We start from the raw sequence: 21377 nt of genomic DNA on the forward strand, positions 1-21377 counted from the left end.
TTACAGCCCGGGTTCTGCTTCGGCGCGGGATCGGAATTGCGATACGATGCGGACTTCCTTGTCTTCGCCGGTACCGTTCCTCACCGTAATCACGTTGTATTATTCCTTCATCTACTCGCGCTTTGGGTACTGCGATCGATCGAGCGAGCGACCGATCGGCGATCTCACGCGGCGGGATTCGCAACAAAAATACGCGGCCTTTAACTAGCGTCCGATTCAACTTCGCCGCCTTCGTTCATTATAACAAGAGCCGAAACGCGCGTTTGCGTCGCCTCGCGTGTCGTGGAAGGAGAGAGGAAGAAAGAAGAAAGACAGCGAGTGGAGCCCTCCCGAGAAGTCACGGAGGACTCGTGTGGCGAATTCTCAGCGACCGGGAAAATTTGCATTGCTCCACAATCCCGATACCGCTAGTCTGCGCGCAACCCGGAATCGATCCGAGATCCTGGCCGCTATCGAAATTGCAGCAAATGGAACGGGCTGTGCAGTCGGAACTGTACGAGCGAGCGAGCGAGGTCCCTCCGTTGCACGTCGGATGGAGACTCATCATCTTCATCACCGTGCCCGGCACACGTGATCCGCTTCTCCTACGCAAATCCCGCCGGCTGATTCAGAAATCAAATAAATCCACCTCCGGTGTATTGTTGTTGCCGGATCGATTCGCTCGCGCTCGGTATCGACGTGATTCGACTTCGCGAGCAGCGTTCTTCGAGCTCACGTCCTTCGGAATGTGTACATACACTCGTGTGTCTCTCCAGAAGTGCATTGACACGATCGAATAAGTTGTCAGACTCCGTTAACTTTGTTTCCCGTACCGACACCATTGATCGCCTGCTGTGAGATATCAAATTCCGTATTTTAAAAATGTAACGTATGCAAAACACTCTAAGATTCTACTTTTGTCTGACGGCGTACGAAGAGAAATTACTTAGAAAGACAGCAAATTTCAAATGCCGTCGCAACAAATAAATAAATCATTGTCACCCGAGTAGAGACTGTCCAATATTTTAGGAGTTGATAAAAATCAACCCTTTTTCATAAAATGATCTTAAAAGTTCGCACGATAACATAGTTAATAAGTTACTTAAAAAATGAACTCTTAAAATATTGGATATACTACGTAAGAAAGACCCCTGTATCTTTATTTATTTGTTACGACAGCATGAAATTTACCGTTTTTCTCAATTCTTTTTCTCTAAGAAAACGTAAGAAGACTTTTGGACGTAGATGGCATGAGTATTATCCTATGGATACGCCGCGAATGGTTGTTTTAGGTGCGGGCTTTAATAAATAGTATTTCGTTCGCGCGCAACAAAACGACAAACCCGACCGGTTTCTCTCGCATGAGAGCGTCGGATCGATGGCGCAACGCGATATTTATGAATCGGCAACTATCCATTTGGTCCGCGAAAAGGATTGACAAGTGAGCATTACGGGCATTAGACGGGAGGCGTGGACGTCTATCGCAGGATACGTCGCTCGTCGAAGGATAATACCAGAGCTCCCGAACCGAGCCAGACGCGCGTGGCAAACGCGATGCATATGGAAGGAGTTAAGAAAAAAAGAGAGACTGCCCCGCGAGAGAGGGATATCTGCTCTCCTCCCGGTCCGGAATCGCTTGACAGCTTCGGCCGATTTCCGAGAGCAAATTAATGTCTTCGCAATGTTCTAGGAGAAGTTGATAATAATAGCGTTGCGTTCGGAGAATCGAGCGACTCATTTGAGAATTAAGTGCAGCGGCTTCGTATGACGCACGTTTGTGTTTGTATTGACAACTTTTAATTCTCTCTTCGCTGGCAGATGAATTTCACGATCCGACGTGTGAGCCGAATTAAAAAGTAAAAAAAGGAAGCCGGTCGGTGTGCGAGGGGATTTTTGTTGCGAAAAGTAATCCACGAGTTTGCGAAGAATCTCTCGTAACGATAATGAGATATAGAATCCTACGGATTTGCGAGGCGGTTCGTTGTCTTATCCGCAAAATTCGTCTTTCCCCTCGGGAACAATTGTGTCACGCTTATCATTTCTCAGAGACACGTACATAAGGAGAAAAAAATCGCGACGACATCCGACATGACAATAAATCGCCGCGCATCGCGCGCGCGTGATTCACGTGTCGAGGGGAGGCTTTAGGATTCGAGAGGAAGCCAGGAAGATCCGCCGCCTCCTCGTACGTGCATTCACAAGTGAATTAGCTGCATCATTGTCTGCGCGCCGAGCGGAGAAAAAAGAAATCTCGGCTGAATGTAAATATGATAAAAATCCGCGCGTCATCCGGTTGACGAGGACCGGGAGGATGTTCCTCCGCTCGGAGGAGGCGTCGCGACGTGACGACGGGACCCCTCGTGACGTGGCTCCCTCTCTCTCCTCCCTTCGTTCCTTTCTTTCTCTCTCTACCTACCTTCGCACAATCATCCTTCGATATCCATCGCGTAAACCGCTTATCGATCAATTCAATATTAAAAACCATCGCTCGTCACTTTTCGCATTCCGAGCTTACGCGTGAAAAGCACCGTGAAACAAAAAGGGACGATCGAGAGTGCATAAACAGGAACGATGAGCGATCATTGTGCTCACTCCATTCAAATATTTCGATTCTTTCTATTATTTTCGCGTTATTTTGACGTAACAGCTCCTCGAAGAAGTTACACTGAGAAAAAAGTCATTTATATTTATGAGCATAATTGCATAGTGAAATTAATTATAGCAAAAAATAATTTTTGTTTGTAACAACTGTTATTGTATAAAAAGATAATTTTATTAAATGTAAAGAGATAATTTTAGCGATAATAATCTTGTATGCTTGCCGTTATTTTCTACTATTGCTACTTTCTTGAGAGGGGCCAACAAAAAAATATGATTGACGCGGAAAATTACTATAGTTTTTATGTCAAATTCCTTCTCTTTCCACTTTCTTACGTAACTAAAAACCGCAGACGCGATATACGAACATTCACCGTTCGAATTTACTCGATCGCTTCTCTTTGTCGAGGATACCAGAACTCGACGATGTTTCTTAACGGGCGATACTTTGCATTATAGATGCACGGTGGTATGTAAGAGATTACTTTGCGTATTTGTTCGTTGCGGTTCGTTGCTCTTTCTGACGAACGACGTGGCTTACGTGATACACGGCTTCGTTACGTTGATTTAAACGAGCCGCCGGCTCGCCGTGGGCTTTAGCTAGCAACGGCTAGGGAAGCACACCGGGGACGCGTGCAGGGAAAATAATTTTCCAGCAGCGGCTGCCTCGCTTCGTCAGGATTATCCTCCAATACAACATAATTAGACCACCTGCGGCGAGAACGCGTCGCGTGCGTGCATTCGCTCGATTCCTTCTGTTGCGGTTGCTATTGCGGCTGCTGCTGCTTGGTTCTCTCATCCTCTTGTCTTCCTCCGTTCCTTTGCGACTCCTTGCACTGCACAGCGCGACGCAATGGCGACACCGCGCGCGCATTCGCTCGGCTGAATTTGTGTATGAATGAGCGCACGTATTATGAACGCGATGTTGGCAAAAGGGGGGGGGGGAGGATCCATGGTCATTAAGGCCACCTGGTGCAGAGAACCGCCAGGAATACCCCGCGCTTGCTGCATCACGCGGATTCGCGATTTTCATGGTCGAGGGAGTAAACGCGGGGTCAATCGAGATAATTATGACCGGCGGAATGCTTTTCACTGACGAGGCCTGTGGATATGAGATCGTCGGAACTGAGAAGCAATCGTTCGAGATGAATGACCCGTAAAATTAATAAGGGTTTTAGGAAAGTCGTAAGTTAATCTGTGGCTATTTGGGAAATTACAGTCGCGATGAGTCTTGTCGGGTTTAGAAATAACTCGATCACCCGATCATTTTATATTTTTCCGGAGAAATAACGACAATCAAAAATCGTTAAAAATGATGTGATGCGGGAATCATCCAATAAATCGTAAAATTAGTAAGGATTTAAAAAAAAAAAACATGAATTAATTTGTAGCTGTCAGGTAAACGTCGAGCAATCGAAATGAGAATCTTATTGATCTAAAGATAATCCGATCGTTCGATTTTTTCATTTAATGTGATATCGTCGTACTGTGTATTCCGCATTCCTTCGGAAAAATGACGTCGACGTTAATGTTACCTTCGGCGAGGGTTTGGCGACTTCAATCTTCGATAATTCAGCTTCTCGGAAAGCAATCTTTTCGGGATTCCTCGTAGCGTCCGATGTGCATCGTAATCGATATTTAACCGAGGTCCGTCGTCTCCTCTCGATCGGGATGGGTCCTCCTCGTGAAAGATTATAACACGAGAGAGAAAAAGAGAGCGAGGGAGGGAGGAAGAGAGGGGGGGGGGCCTCTGGACCAGCACAGCGCGGCGCAGCAACAACGGCGGCGGCTTCTTCGAAACAATCGCCATCTGCCACATCCCTAATTACTCCCGATAATTGATGCGGTTATTGCCCGCCGAGGGATCATTCCGGAGTCGCTCGCGCGGCAAGAAAACCGCGGAAAAAAGCAGCGCTCGATCGATCAAACGTGCAATTAGCGATATTTCCTCCGTCCAGCGTCGATCGTGTACTCTGGCCTCTTCGTCCATCGATAGCTGTCTGATTAACGCTAATTACGTCAGTTGTGACGACTCTATATACGCCCTGACGTGAACATGATCCCCCTGCTGAGATGAATGTTTCGCACCCCGACATCTGATCTTGCGAAAAATTCTTGCGTATTATTTTTCAATAATTATAAAAAGCACATATAAATTTCATATATGCATTACACGAATCATCCAATTTATTCAGATCATTATTTTTCGAAGCGTACAATCGTTCGGGTTTTGTAATACTGATTCTTCCAGATACCATCCGTATATTTTTCATATTTTACTATTTACTTATTTATCTTCTGATATATATTATATTTTAAATATAATATTACAATATACAATATTATTATTGATCATCATATGATATTGTCACCATATATCAGTGATATTACATATTGATATTTAACATTATAACATAGTACTGTGCTATATTATAAAACAATCTTACATCACTAGTTCCCGCAGCTTACAATAACGTTCACCTTCTTTCAGGCTTCACCGGTACGCAATGCGAGATCGACATAGACGAGTGTGCGGCGAGGCCGTGCTTGAACGGCGGCGCTTGCACCGATCTCATCAACTCGTTCAAGTGTACCTGCGCGGACGGCTTCGCCGGCACCCACTGCCAGATCAACATCGACGACTGCGCCTCGTCGCCGTGCAAGAACGCCGGCATCTGCCAAGACGGCATCGCGAGGTACACATGCGACTGCCCGCCTGGTTTCACCGGCGCTTCCTGCGAGACCAACATCAACGACTGCCAATCGAACCCGTGCCATAGCGGAATTTGCATCGACGGCGAGAACAACTTCACCTGCAGCTGCTACGCCGGCTTCACCGGCTCACTCTGCCAGACGCAGATCGACGAGTGCACGAGCAACCCTTGCCAATTCGGCGGTGTGTGCGAGGATCGCATTAACGGCTACCAATGCATCTGCCGACCTGGCACGTCCGGCATCAATTGCGAGGTCAACGTGAATGAGTGTTACAGCAACCCCTGCCGAAACGCCGCCAAATGCATCGACGGTATCAACGGGTAAGCTTGAGGAACTCGGTGCACGTGAAGTTGTTGATGGTCGAGTACGGTGATCGCCGAAGCCATCTTCAACGTCTTTGCTACATAGAAAAAAAAATGTTAGATTCAAGTGATGACACTTCGGTACTCTTCAACAAATTTTTACTTGATCCAAGTAAAATTTACTTAATCCAAATCAAAATTTGTTAAGGAGTGCCGCAGTAATTATTTACTTGAATCCAGCACTTTTTTCTGTGTACCCTTGAGGAATCGCGTAGCAGATTGGTCACTCGACCGTTACGATCGTTTCTATTTGCGTTCCTCCTAACCCATTCAGGGCGTAATTATTTCCCAAATATTTTTCACTGAGGAATCAGTCTGTGGATTCCCAAAGAAAATCTCAGTAACGGTTTTGATTGAAGACTTAACTGGACATTATTAGATGTATCAAACTTGACGTTATATCTGAAATGATTTTATTCAATAAAAAAATCAGGGTGTCCCAGAAGCAGGACCCCGACCGACCGGTAATGGGTTAAGGAAAGAATCGCTTAACTGAAATGCGCAATTTCTGAAGAGGCGATCACAGCGATGTATGCGGAAGACAGTTACTTCGACCCACCCAGAATTCGGCAAAATTACCATCAATACAAAATGAAGTACAAAATTAACAACAGGCTGCACGGCCGAGTGCGTCCTACTATACGCGGTCGATGAGCGCGCGAATGTAAACGCGAACGTAAACAGTGGTGGATTCGCAGCTCTCTCTCGTTGATGAATCCATCACGACGGAGCGTCGGGGCGCGACCGGAGAACACGGATGGACGAAAAAGCGACGCGGTAGAGTAGCGTGGTCACCATCGCATAGACACACTCACACGTACACAATCTGGCAAAATCCTTGACTCGCGCGCCAACGTTCCACCAAACGCACCCTTCCGTTCTCAGTGGATACGATGTCTCGTCTTCCAGGTACGCTTGCGAGTGCGAGCCCGGCTTCACCGGCCAGCACTGCGAGACCGACATTAACGAGTGCGCCAGCAATCCGTGCGCGAACGGTGGCCACTGCATCGACGTGATAAACGGCTTTAGGTGCGAATGCCCGCGCGGCTACTACGACGCCAGGTGCCTGAGCGACGTGGACGAGTGCGCGAGTAATCCTTGCATGCACGGTGGCACTTGCGAGGACGGCGTGAACCAGTTCATCTGCCATTGCCTGCCGGGCTATGGCGGCAAGCGATGCGAGGCAGACATCGACGAGTGCGGCTCGAATCCTTGCCAACACGGCGGCACGTGCAACGATCACCTGAACGGCTACAGCTGCAAGTGCCTGCCCGGTTACGCCGGCACCAACTGTGAGACCAACATCGACGACTGCGCGAACAACCCTTGCCAGAACGGTGGCTCGTGCATCGACCTCGTCAACGACTACAAATGCGTCTGCGAATTGCCTCACACCGGCAGGAATTGCGAGGAGAAGCTGGACCCCTGCTCGCCGAACAAGTACGGTCTCCTCTTCCTTCCGCGTTTCGTTCCTCCGGGAGCGAAGGGTGTTCTATTACGCTGTTGAATCTCAAAGTACTACACCTCGAAGAAGTTCAGACCAATCTTTTGGGTACTGCCCTCGAGACGTTCTAATTCGTTGTGGACAACTGGTGTTTTCAAATGCTTGCATTCGCATATTCGACGACACAGCTGGTTGACAGCAGCTTTACAATTATAGATTTTATCAGTGATTTTTGCCGATCCTTTGGTAGATGTGCCAAGACGCGTTTTTCCTATTATTATGTGGTTGAGGCCTGGCTAATCGTTTTGAAATTGATATCACGCTATACCCTGCTGGAAAGCAGAATTTTTGTTTATTTTTTTTAACTCGAACGGTACATGCACCAGAATAAACTCCATCCCTATCAACCTCGGGACACATATCAAATGATCGCCAAGAATCGCCTTGTGTTGTCTCAAATTGTAAACACTGATTTGTTTCTGTTCTGCCTAATATTGTCATTCGCGAATGAAACTTTCAACAACTTTCCGCCTTGCATAGGGAATAATAATGAACTCTTGCGACCAAAATACTCAAACTACACCTTGAAGAAATTTCGATCAATTATAGCAGCATATATTGCGCTCTAGTTCGTTGTGGATAACAGGCGTTTGCAGAGACTGGCATTTGGTGGACCTCGACACAATTTTGCGCAGCAGCAGCTTTACAATTTTCAAATTTAGAATATTAATTTTATCTGTTCCGCCTAATATCGTTAATGTAGAGCTGTACGATTGCGCTGTTGGATTCTTGGTCTCGGCGATCAACGTGCTGAAATAACACCGTGAAAGAATTCAGATCAATCTTTTGAATATTATAAGGATGCATATGCGTGTTCTTGTTCACTGTGAACATTTCCAAGGGTTTGCATGTTTGGGTCTCGACACATCTCAGCAACAGTTTTATCTGCATACTTGATTGTCTCAAATACTCATTTGTTTCTGATCTACCTAATATTGCCAGTCACGGACGAAATGTTCAACAATCTCACCTGGACACACCGAACACTTTTTTGTTGCGTTGCTCCGCACTTAATACGATAAAACTGACTGTGGAAATTGATATCTGGGAAAGCTGCACTTTGAGATTTCGGGCCATCAATCTCCCACCGTGACTTCGCGGAACAGCGTCGCGCGTTCAGCCGCGTTCACGAGGGGCGCTCTCGAGCAGCTCCATTTAATTTTTCGCGACCGCAGTGCGCTGGTCTGAATAGTCGAACGACTCGGTAACGCCAGCGTGTCATTTCAGATGCCTCCACGGTGCGAAGTGTTCGCCGTCGTCGAACTTCCTCGACTTCGCGTGCACGTGCACGGTCGGTTACACGGGCAGACTGTGCGACGAGGACGTGGACGAGTGCGTGATGACGTCGCCGTGCAGAAACGGTGCCACTTGCCGGAACACCAACGGCTCTTACCACTGCGTGTGCGCGAAGGGCTACGAGGGCCGTGATTGCATCATCAATACCGATGACTGTGCATCATGTGAGTACCGCCTGCGGTTCATCGTCTTCTTTTTCTATTCTCTTCTTTCGCTACATATGCTCGAGAGATAAATATGTTTCATCGCGCAACAAGGACGATAGAGAGGATGAAATTAAACGCGTTTAAACGTCGCCTTTTCACACCCGTGTGTCCGCAGTTCCCTGTCAGAACGGCGGTACTTGCCTGGACGGCATCGGCGATTACACCTGCCTGTGCGTGGACGGTTTCAACGGGAAGCACTGCGAGATCGACGTGGACGAGTGCCTGTCGCAGCCCTGCCAAAACGGGGCGATCTGCAAGGAATACGTCAACTCCTACACCTGCCAGTGTCAGCTCGGCTTCTCCGGCATCAACTGTCAGACCAACGACGAGGACTGCACCGACAGTAGCTGCATGAACGGCGGCAAGTGCATCGACGGCATCAACAACTACACCTGCGTCTGCAAGCCCGGTTACACCGGCTCCAACTGTCAGTACCGTATCAACGAGTGCGACAGCTCGCCCTGTCTCAACGGCGCTACCTGCCATGATCACGTGCAGTACTACTCGTGCCATTGCCCCTACGGCTACACCGGCACGCGGTGCGACAAGTACGTGGACTGGTGCGCCGACAATCCGTGCGAGAACCAGGCCACATGCGTGCAGCACAAGAACAAGTACCAGTGCAACTGCTCGCCCGGCTGGACCGGCAAGGTGTGCGACGTGGAGATGGTCTCGTGCAAGGACGCCGCTATACGGAAAGGCGTGCCGGAGAAGAACCTCTGCAACAACGGCACCTGCGAGGACATCGGCAATAGCCACCGTTGCCACTGCATCGAGGGCTACACCGGCTCCTACTGCCAGGAGGAGATCGACGAGTGCGACTCGGCGCCGTGCCAGAACGGCGCGACCTGCCGGGACCTCGTCGGCTCGTACCAGTGCCAGTGCACGAAGGGCTTCCAAGGGCAGAACTGCGAGCTCAACGTCGACGACTGCACGCCGAATCCGTGCCAGAACGGCGGCACTTGCCACGACCTGATCAACAACTTCAGTTGCTCCTGCCCGCCGGGCACTCTCGGCTTCATATGCGAGGTGAACGTGGACGACTGCGTGATCGGTGCCTGCCACAACAACGGCACCTGCACCGACAAAGTCGGCGGCTTCGAGTGCAACTGCCCGCCCGGCTTCGTCGGGCCCCGGTGCGAGGGCGACATCAACGAGTGCCTCTCGAATCCGTGCGCGTTGACCGGCACCCAGGACTGCGTGCAGTTGGTCAACAACTATCACTGCAACTGCAAGCCCGGCTACATGGGTCGCCACTGCGAGGTGAAGGTCAACTTCTGCGACAGCTCGCCGTGCCAGAACGGCGGCATCTGCGTCGCCAAGCAGGCGGGCCACACGTGCGTCTGCCCGCCCGACTACCACGGCGGCAACTGCGAATTCGCCGGTTCGTATTGCGACTCCGAGCCGTGCGCCCACGGCGGCACCTGTCGCATCACCGAGACCAGCATGGGTTATATGTGCTATTGCCCGCCCGGCACTACCGGCGCCCATTGCGAGATGGACGCGGTGGACGAGTGCGCGAGCAGCCCGTGCCAGCAGCCCGAGGCCATGTGCGAGAACATGATTGGCGACTACGCCTGTTACTGCCCGGCCAAATGGACCGGCAAGAACTGCGACATCTACGACCCGAACTACCGGGGCGGGGTGGCCGGTAGGCCGAACGCCAACGTGCCCAAGGTCACCAACAACGCGTACGATCTCGACCTGGAACAGGAGCGCAAGAAGTGCGTCGAGAACCGTTGCGAGGAGAAATCTGCGAATAACCATTGTGACGAAGAGTGCAACAAGTACGCCTGCAACTTCGACGGCAACGACTGCTCCTTGGGCATCAATCCGTGGCGCAACTGCACCGCGCCCATCAACTGCTGGGACGTCTTCATGAACGATATGTGCGACGAGGTCTGCAACAACGCCCAGTGTCTCTATGACGGCAGAGACTGCGAGAGGAAACTCGCGCCTTGCAAGTAAGTGCTTCGCCGAAATCCATTACGTAGATATACGGATGTATTGAGCATACACATTAACACATTGCCCCGCGGGTTTCTGAGTCTGTCGCTTGAGTAGCTGCGACGGTAAAAAGAAGCGAGAGTAACTTTATGTGTGCTTGGTACCTTTACATCTTGGACAATGTTTCGAGAAATACCACACTTGCCTTAAATATTAAAGCTTTTGTTTTCTGTTTACGTTATATATATGTAATAATCCACCATGAAATGAGAAAATGTTTTTTCTTTTAATTACAAATTAAAAATTTCAATTTTGTTTATATTTTTAATTACCGTTAAATTGTATGTGACGAATATGCAAGTAAAATATACTATTTTACGAAAATATATAATGTTTTAAATATTTTTTTTGGCTATTCAGTGATCAGAAAGAAGCGAATAAGGCCGGCGCTCAGGCTTTTTAAATGTCTCTTAGGTCGCCGGCTGTCAATGTGTTAAGATCACGGTGATACTACCGTGTCTCATTAGCTTATGCGTGAAATATAATTAGTTGCATCTACTACAATATTGATTGATTGACGTTTTCAAAATAGAGTCGACGAAATCAGATAAAAGATACGTGTGACTCGAATCATATTTATTTGTTCATTTTTAACGTTTCTAATTCAATTGAGCTTTCGTACTATCAACGAAAATTAATGCGGCATTCACGGTGTCAAAAAGTTTACAAGTATATAAGATGCAAATAACTTAAAGCTCTTTCTATACTTTGAAGGAACTTTTAAATCTGTATTAATAATTGTTACTTGAAACTCGTCTCTCATGTGAGGTTTTCAACCTTAAATTCAGAATTCAGATGTGAGTTTTTCAGTTGAACTGCAGATACAACGTTTGATCAATTAACCAAACTGAAAACGAGGTCTAATCCTGAATTAAAGTCTCTCACAAGTAAACAAGTTTCAGGTTACAACTATTGACAGACCTTGACTATTACGTTCTTAGTTGTTATTCTTTGATTTTTTATTATAGTTTCTATACATTGATTACTATTAATAGATGGCAATAGGGATAATATGTATTGGATCCTATTTAAACTCATTTACTTCCGCAGCCCAATCTACGACGCGTACTGCAGGAAGCACTACGCCAACGGCCACTGCGACTACGGCTGCAACAACGAAGAGTGCAACTGGGACGGGCTGGACTGTGACGGGGAACCGCCATCCTTGGCGGAGGGCGTGATATCGGTGGTCGTTCGGATGGACATGACCACCTTCCGCTCCAATGTCGTGGCCTTCCTGAGGGACATCGGACACGAATTACGAACGACGTTGCGCATCAAGCAGGACGAGCTCGGCAACGAGATGATATACCCGTGGAGGCGGGACAGAGACCTCGGCCATCACACCAACATCTTCTTCGGGCAACCGGCGACGATCTACACCAACTTGAACGGCGTGGTCGCCTACCTGGAGATCGACAACAGGAAGTGCACGGTGACGCAGGGCGCCGTGTGCTTCCCCTCGGCGAACGAAGCGGCCGAGTATCTGGCCGCTACGGCGTCGAAGCACTCCTTGTCGCGGAACTTCCCCATCGAGCAGGTGCGAGGCGTCATAGGAGGGCCAACCCCGGAATACCCCGAGAACCCCACCAACTACAAGTTCGTGTTCATCGGTGTGGTAATCGTGCTGCTGAGCGGTCTGCTCGTGGGCGTGCTCGTCACCGCGCAGCGGAAACGCGCCGTGGGGGTGACATGGTTCCCCGAGGGCTTCCTGAGGACCAGCAGCGGCAGCGGCCAACGTCGCCGCTCACGTCGGCGCGGCCCGGACGGCCAGGAGATGCGGAATCTCAACAAGCAACCGTCGATCAACTGCATGGACATAGACGTGGGTAACGGCCGGGTGCAGCACTGGTCGGACGACGAGTCCGACTTGCCGGCGAAACGACCGCGCACCGCCATCAGCGACCACACCGCCATCACGGACTACGAGGAGAGCGAGCCGCGCAGATGGACGCAGCAACACCTGGACGCCGCCGAGATACCGCGGCCGGACGCCGGGGTGCTCACTCCTCCGGACCAAGACGTGGACGCGCGCGGTCCGTGCGGCATGACGCCGCTGATGGTGGCGGCTGTGCGCGGCGGTGGGCTCGACACCGGCGAGGAGGAAGACGAGAGCGACGGTACGGCCGCGATGATCGCCGACCTGGTGGCTCAGGGTGCCGATCTGAACGCCACCACGGACAAGAGCGGCGAGACGTCGCTGCACTTGGCCGCTCGCTTCGCCCGGGCCGACGCCGCCAAGAGATTGCTGGATGCAGGCGCGGACGCTAACTCGCAGGACAACACCGGCAGGACGCCGCTGCACTCCGCCGTCGCGGCCGACGCGATGGGCGTCTTCCAGATCTTGTTGCGCAACCGAGCGACGAACCTGAACGCGCGCATGCACGACGGCACCACGCCGCTGATACTGGCCGCGCGCTTGGCCACCGAGGGCATGGTGGAGGATCTCATCAACGCCGACGCCGACATCAACGCCGCCGACAACAGCGGCAAGACCGCGCTGCATTGGGCCGCGGCGGTCAACAACGTCGACGCCGTGAATATCCTGCTGGTGCACGGCGCGAACCGAGACGCTCAGGACGACAAGGACGAGACCCCGCTCTTCCTCGCGGCGCGCGAGGGCAGCTTCGAAGCGTGCAAAGCGCTCCTCGACACGTTCGCTAATCGGGAGATCACCGATCACATGGATCGGTTACCGCGCGACGTCGCCAGCGAGAGACTCCATCACGACATCGTCAGACTGCTCGACGAGCACGTGCCGAGGTCGCCGCAGATGGTCACCGTCATCCCGAACGGTCCTCTCATGGGTAAGCCTTCTCTTCCGCAGTCTCGCCCCGTCTCGGAAGCGCATCTTGAAATGCAACCACGTGTCCATAAGCTCACGCTTCTGATCGATATTATTCTATCAAGCGAAGTAATAAATCATGAATAACGCAAAGTTTCTTCTTGTTCTAACGATTGATGAACGATTGTAAACTCATTTGATAATTGAAAGCACAACACACCCGCGTTATCAATATCCTCCGTTTGAAGAGAATCGATCGATCAACTTTTCCCCCTTTTGCCCCGCAGGATCTCCAAATCACCCTCAGATGATCACGCACCCGACGGTGATCGGCTCCGCGCCGAAGCAGGCCAAGTCGAAGAAGCGGCCGAAAGCAGGCGGCACGGGAAACCCGAACAGCCCGGAGTCGGAGGGCGGCGCGGTGGTGATGGTGAGGCGAAAGCCCTCGGTGAAGAAGCCGACGGCGGCGAAGCGCGGCGGCGCCCAGCCCCCAAACCAAGAGATCCCCCATCAGGAGGCGGAGGGCGCCGAGGGTAACCTGCCGAGCCCGTACGACAGCGCGAGCCTGTACAGCAACGCGTTGCCCCTGGTGGCTCACACGGCGACGGCGAAGCAGCCGCCTGCTTACGAGGACTGCATAAAGGGCCAATCGATGCCGGGGCTGCAGCAACTCGGGCTGGACACCTTCGCGACCAACTACGGGCTGCCGTTTCACGACCAGCTCTTAGCGCCTCACCAGCGGCAGACGCAGGGCATCGTGAACACCCTGTCGCCGCCGTACAGCAACCAGTCGCCGCCGCACTCGGTGCAGTCGAACATGACGCTGTCGCCGCAGGCGAGCTACATGGGCTCTCCGTCGCCGGCGAAGAGCCGGCCGTCGCTGCCCACCTCGCCGACCCACATCGCCGCGATGCGGCAGGCGACGCATCAGAAGCACGGCGGCATGCCGCCGGTGGGCTTCGACTTCGACAACCTGCCGTATTCGTCGAGTCAGCAGCAGCAGCAGCAGCAGCAGCAGCAACAGCAGCAGCAACAACAGCAGCAGCAGCAGCAGCAGCTACAGCAGACGCAGCAGCAGATCCAGCAGCAGCAACAGCAGCAGCAACAGCAGCAGCAACAGCAGAGCACGCAGCAACAGCAGCAGCAGACGCAGCAATACTACCAGTACTTGACGCCGCCGTCCCACCATTCCGGGCCGGACGTGACGCCGCAGCATCTCATGCAAGCGCCCGAGAGCTTCCCGACGCCGTCGCCGGACAGCCCGGGTCACTGGTCCTCGAGCTCGCCGCACTCGAACAGCGACTGGTCCGAGTGCATGGCCTCGCCGAACGCGTACGGCGCCGGCGGCGGCGCTCACCAAAGCAACAAGGGCTCGGAGGCGATTTACATATGAGCTTGGCGACGTTCTTCTTCTCCCCCTGCTCCTCCCCTTCGCACGGCTGAATGGTGAGAACCGTGCGGCGAAGGAGGCGAGAGAGTGAGGGGAAGATATGGTGGCAGCAGCAGGGCACAAGAGGGGGAAAAGAGAGAAACGTAACGCGAACACTGTGATCAGCTCGTCGAGAGAGTTCGAGGGCGATTCTCCGCCGCCGTCGCCGCCGCCGTTCCTGCCCGGCGGGTGAAGACGTCGAGGACGCGAGGCGAACCACCAGAAGGGGCTCTTCCCTTGAATCGGCGGCGAAGAGGTACCTTGTTTGTTTGTCAGCGGAGCTAACAACACCACGGCGGCGCGACGATGCACGCGCCACGATTATTATATATATTTATATGCGTATAAATGTAGATGAACGAATATATACATATATGTGTACAAGGGGGAGAGAGAGACCAGGACGCTGTGTACAAGAAGCTAGCTCCACGTGCTCGGACCGTGCGTAGAACCGATTGTGCCTCTCTAACGAACGCGGAAGCGACTTTCGCGGGAGGAGAATCGCGGGCGGGGGAATGGCAGCGCGTCGCGCGATTCCCTCGGCGAAGAAAGATGGGAAGAGGGAAAGGAACACAAAAATAGCCGATATATTTTTGATATCGATCGCGATCTTTACTCTTTTTTACCGTTGTCGCTATGTACGTCACGCAGCTCAATGAATGAAAACGGTGCCTTCAACTTGCCAGTGTGAAGAGACCTCCCCGGTGGACAATAATTAATTAAGGAACGAGACCTTGCTATTCTAATGATAATTTTGTACATATCGCGTATAGATAGATTTACGGGACGAGAGAAGGAGAGAAGAGAAAGGAGAGGTAGAAAGAGTTAGAGAGAGAGGGGGGGAGGGAGAGAGAGAGAGAGAGAGAGAGAGAGAGAGGAATCGCCGCTGTGTCTTTGTTCCGCGCAGGCCAATTAGCAGAATATACGCGATGTCCCGTTTAACGTCTGTCGCAAGAAGAACCGCGTACGGACTCCTTCGTTGCATCGATCGTGTCCTTTGGCTGATCTAGGCTCGTATTATGGATTCGTTTGGAATTGATTCCGAACAGTTCCGCAATAAATGCCCTCTATTCGCTGAAGAAGAGACAAGACCGAAAGATACGACGGTACAACGACATCGACTGCGGTTTCGGCAATAACCGCGCGAGCTCGCCGACGAGGTGCGCGACCATGGACTGAAGAAATAGACTGCACGTTCCTATGAGACATCGTGAAAGCAATATTAAAGAAACACAGAAAGAAATAGGTTCGCTTCATTCACTGGACGAGTATTCTCAAAGAAGCGACATGGGGGAAATAGAATAAAGAAACAGACACATTTCTTTCTTCTCACCACTGGTGTGATCGACTTAGAAGTAACATCCAGCCTTTCCTTGTTTTTTTCTAAAGAGGTCTATGCATGTAAACTTGGATAATGAATACACGCGAAAAAATTAATCATCATCCGTGCGGAAAAACGACACCATGATATGACGTAATTTCTTGCTAGTGTGCATTACTCGAGCATGCATATTTCGGTAAACCTTTATTAATGCTTCTTCACTACGAGAGCGCTCAGTCTATTTCTTCAAATCCGTGTGTGTGCGCGCGCGCGCATATGTGTGTGTGTGTGACACCGTGCAGACGCGCATACGCGGGGAACGAGACTAAATCGTGCCTTCGAGTTCCGTAGGAGAGCGTACGAAAGAGGAAAAGGACACTACGCGCGGCTCTCGCGCGGGTATAAACTCCACGATATTAGATTATCATCGCGTCGACGGGAGCGCGGCGTCTCTCCAGACGGACGGATGATCAAGTGCTGGGGTTTAGCGCGACGTGTAATTTAATGTAATATGTAACATGTAACGTGTAATGTAATGTAGTAACGTACGTAAGGCGAAGAGACGCGACGAGTGGGCGAGATATATTAATCTGTACGGTCGACGGGAGCATCAGAGAACTCGTCCTCACGGCCCACGATGCATCGTTCCATACATAGACATTCCATTGCGTATGGCGCCAACACTCTGCAACAACCCTCACCCCTCAATCGCCGCCTCGACTCGCGGTATTTAGCCCCCCCCCCCCCTCCATCCGGGGAATCACCCGCTAATTATCNCCATCCGAGGAATCACCCGCTAATTATCGAGCTAGCACGTAATCGTTGTTAACGTTGGTTTAATCTCTAGGTGTGTGTATCGAACGCACGTAATTAAATTAAATTAAGTACTCGACGCGGGACGATAGGACGGTTCTCTGGCCTCTTCTCTGCCAAAGCCAAAACAGCGTTTTAGATAATCGCGTGATACGTGCGCGCGGAAAACGTAATAACGGCGTATTACCGTGGGGATCGTTGTGAGAGAGACAGAGAGAGAGAGAGAGAGAGTGAAGAGAAACAGTTATCGCGTTGCGAGACGTGAGGGGAAGTTCGTACGCGCGTTTGCAATATTTGTCGCCGGTGATAGCCAGTGTTTCTTTGTTTATTGTCGTGCACGGGGACATTACCGGTGAGAGATCGGGGTACGATTATCGAGTTCTCTCGTAGAATCGTCGTCGGAGCTCCGTTTGATCTTCTATCGTTCGCGTGGGAGAAAATGTAAATGTAAATACTCCTGTGACGTTCTCTGCTCCGCTCATCTCTCGCGTGCCGTGCTTCGCGCGGCGCCTCTAATATAATTACGATTAGTAACGATAATTGTCTCTTCTCTCGCGAATTTTTGTACAAACTGTTTTTACATATTTTTTTATATCGCGTAAGTTAGCTCTATTGCTACGTACTTTTTTCCCCTTCTTTTGTAAGACGAGCCGCATTACGATTAATCATGTCCCTCCCTCATCATATTATCATGTAAACGTGTATTATGTGTATTTCGTGCGACTCGCCGTTGCGTCGGAGGCTCGTCGCGTCGCGATTCTCCGAGCGACTCCGGATCGTGCACCCAAGCGGTGTGACGGAGCTTCTTTTCTTCCGGTCGTGGAGCGTATTATGGGTCCAACGCAATTTCCGTGTCTGCTTTGCGAGCGTGTATTCTCGGCAGAGGATCATCTCCTCGTCTTGTTTTTCTTTTCTTATTCTTTTTTTTTTTTACACATGTACCACACCTTGTAACGAATTACGTATCTCTAGAACTGCCAACGCGTACATATCGTCGAAATCACGTGAGTTCTGCGAAACGATGACAATGAGAGTAAAGAGATGTAAACAGAATTTAAACAGAATATAAAAGAGAGAGATTAAGAATATTTTTTAAGAGAAAACTTTTTATATACAAATATATATATATATACATACATATACATATATATATATATTTAAATAATCTCTCGTAATACACACACATACACACACACACACACACACACACACGCAATGCGTCACAGGTGTAATGATCGCCGATTGCGCACAATGCAACTAAAAGTACAATTCTTAAAGGTAAACAGAATTCAAGAAGTATCGATTCAAGATCTGTAATTCGTAACCGAGTAAGCAATATGTAGATATTAATACGTTGACTGATTGGGTGTGTGCGAAAGCAACTTTTTACCGTCTGTCCGAAAGTTTAACGAAGCAAAACTGCTCTCTGACGCACTATCATTTCTGTGTTAAAGAAAAAAAAAAGTAACGATAGTTCTAAGTATTGCGCTATAATAATTTACAATTATTTACGATAAGGGTTAGACAAGAGACATACAAATACATGTACACATGCATACAAACACATACATACACCGATTATTGCGATAGATCTTGTTATTCCTTGTAACTTGTAAAAAGTACTGAATTTTATTAGGATTAACTATTCCCGTAAGCGAACTCTAAGGATTTGTTCGGTCCTATTATATCCTACCCCCGCTATCCACTCCCATATTTTTATAAATAAGTTATGTCTTTTAAACAGATGTAATAATAAAGATAATCTAACATCCATAATAATATAATTTTCCTTAGTGTTTCCTGCGGCCATATTTCTAAATCTTACCCTTTGCTTTCCCATACTGAAAATAATGACGCGGTACTATAACTCGTTTTCGAATCGAATTATTAATAAAATAATTATCCACGCAACATGTTAAAACGCATTAATCGAAGATGATGAATCTATGAGAGATTGTATCATATTAAAAAAATGGAAGATCTACTCTTGTTGAGATATTCACGGAGAAAAACGTTGGCACAATAAATTTTATACTGTCGTAGTAAAATCTGTCTGTTGCTACATGGACAGCAAAACGATTTATTAGGAATATTATGAGGTGTACGAATGAATAAGCCAAATTTTTCAGCTAAATTCGAGATTTATTTTAAAAGAAAGTAAAACAAATTTTTCAATCAAAGTATTCGCCGTTGCTTTTTATAACTTTAAGCCACCTTTCAGGCGGCTGATGAATTCCATCTCCGAAAAATGCTGTGTCTTTGAACACGATAAAGTTGTCAAGTCATTTTCGGATCTCATCCACTGACTGGAAGTGAGTATCGAACAAGGCGTGTTGCAACGACCGGAACAAGTGATAATCGGATGGAGCAACGTCTGATGAATACGCCGGGTGCTACAAGACGTCCCAGCCAAGGTTCATTATGGTGTATTTGTCTTGAAAGCAATGTGTGGCCTAGCGTTGTTACGACCTAATAAAACTTTTCAATACGAACAATGGCGACTCGTAGCTGAAAACTTTGGAACTACTTAAGTAACAGAGCATTTATCCGAGACTCGAACCACTTTTAGGCCAACTTCAAACCACATTTAGCTCGACTGTTACATTGCACTTGATCGTGCTAGATGACGCCAATAGTTCGTTAGCTATATTTTGACGAGTGATCATTTAGTTCAGATACAAACCTCGTTTAGTCTAAGCGATAAATGTGCAGCATTTAACGATAAGTAACGCGAAGTATTCCGTCATTTTAACAATGCGCAAAATATGTTAAATAGATATTATTTTTATAATGACTATCTGTATTTTATCAATAAAAATAATATACAACATACATTTATGATTATTCGTCAGTCTATACGTATTTCATAAAGATAATATTAATTCTAAAGCTGAAAATAACAATTTATAATTATGAATCTGTAAGCAATTATATACTCCCAATTAAAGATTATAAACAATCCATTACTATAAATATATATGAGCTTCATCATATTATATATAGTATTATATTTTCTATTTTTATTTTACAATATGATATATTTCATTATGTTAGAATAAAAATGAGTTTAAATGTTAGCTAATTTTTTTTTATTCATGCAACTTCTTTCCTAATTATACTTTCCTGATATTTGAATGTCGAAAAATCGAAAATTTTTGTTTTTTGTCGGAAATTCGTACCACCTCTTCATTAATTCCTATCCTCCTAATATCCGAAAACAAAACCTCTATATAACGTTTTATGAGAAATAACTGTAAGGTCCTTTTTAAGAAATCTTGAAAAAATCTTGATAATGTCTTCAAGATGCCTTAAAAAAGAAATATGCTGATACCCACGACTTCGCTCGAAGCGAACTTTTGTGGCATACTAGACTGCTGAAAGACTAACTAGGTTAGATTAAATGATATTTTTAGATGATCGTATTGTCTAATCTGATAGCCGCGAAAGCTTATTAAGTAAAGTCGCGGCTATCGGCTGCGATAGGATCCTTAATCTTCAGTGGTGAATGCCACTTGCGTAAACTCGCATGGTAAATCGGCTGAAAGAGTAAATTCACGCGATTCCTGATGTTTCTAAAGATCCCGCATTTTCTTCTATAATTTCAAACTTAAGCAATCGTTATTTTTTGGAATACTGCAACATATTATTGCGAAAAGTTGCGCATAAATATCTCCTTTCAGCCGACTTGTTAGGTGCAGGACGCAACAGATAGAGCCACGAGTCCTTCGAAGAAATGCGAGTACAAACGTGCCAAAAACTTGTCGGTTGAATCGGTTGAAGAAATTGATATGAAATTGCATTCCGTATTATTAATTTTACGGTACCTCGCGGTCTTCTTCTTCTTCTTCTTCTTGAAAATGGCAAACGGACACCCGAGCAATTGTTATACACCAATAACTAGTGCTGGACGGGTTGGTTTGTAGACAAGACGGGCCTGAATTCTTCTTTTGGGGTGGAAACTTGGTTTCATTACTGCTAATTGCAGAGGTTATTCAGCCCATACGCCACGACAAGGCGATACTCTGTGCGCAGGTACCTTGCGGATCGATTGCTCATCGGTAATTATCAATCGCGTCGCAATCGATCCACCTTGCCGAATGAGATAGTCCGCGCGTTCTAATATTCAGAAAAACATTGGTTGCGTTCAGCAGAGAAAGCAGCAACTGTTGTAAAATTCGCAAATCCGACTGGTGTATGCTCTTAATCTTGATGGAATCTAAGAACATATACCAAACAGATTACGAATTTTATAACAATTGCTGCTTTCTCTGCTGAACGCAGCCGTTTAGCCAAAGTGCCAAACTGAGTTTCAAAACTGAGTTTTAACATTTTTATTTTCAATGTAGTTCGTAAAACAAATAA

The 21377-nt window shown here is 48.3% G+C and overlaps 1 protein-coding gene across 2 annotated transcripts in view; it reads left to right on the plus strand.

Annotated features, from left to right (window-relative positions):
* LOC106748527 (neurogenic locus Notch protein) overlaps nucleotides 1-16962 on the plus strand; it is a 256282-nt gene extending 239320 nt beyond the window's left edge. For both annotated transcript variants that reach the window (XM_014627172.1, XM_014627173.1), the window contains 6 exons: nucleotides 5069-5612; nucleotides 6564-7094; nucleotides 8386-8618; nucleotides 8776-10624; nucleotides 11718-13474; nucleotides 13740-16962. In XM_014627172.1, coding sequence (XP_014482658.1) covers nucleotides 5069-5612; nucleotides 6564-7094; nucleotides 8386-8618; nucleotides 8776-10624; nucleotides 11718-13474; nucleotides 13740-14845 — 6020 coding nt within the window. In that variant the 3' untranslated portion in view covers nucleotides 14846-16962. The remainder of the gene's footprint in view (nucleotides 1-5068; nucleotides 5613-6563; nucleotides 7095-8385; nucleotides 8619-8775; nucleotides 10625-11717; nucleotides 13475-13739) is intronic.
* The last annotated feature ends 4415 nt before the right edge of the window (nucleotides 16963-21377 follow it).

This window comes from Dinoponera quadriceps, unplaced genomic scaffold (genome assembly GCF_001313825.1).
Source record: "Dinoponera quadriceps isolate SergipeBrazil2010 unplaced genomic scaffold, ASM131382v1 scaffold2872, whole genome shotgun sequence".
Taxonomy (NCBI): Eukaryota; Metazoa; Arthropoda; class Insecta; order Hymenoptera; family Formicidae; genus Dinoponera; species Dinoponera quadriceps.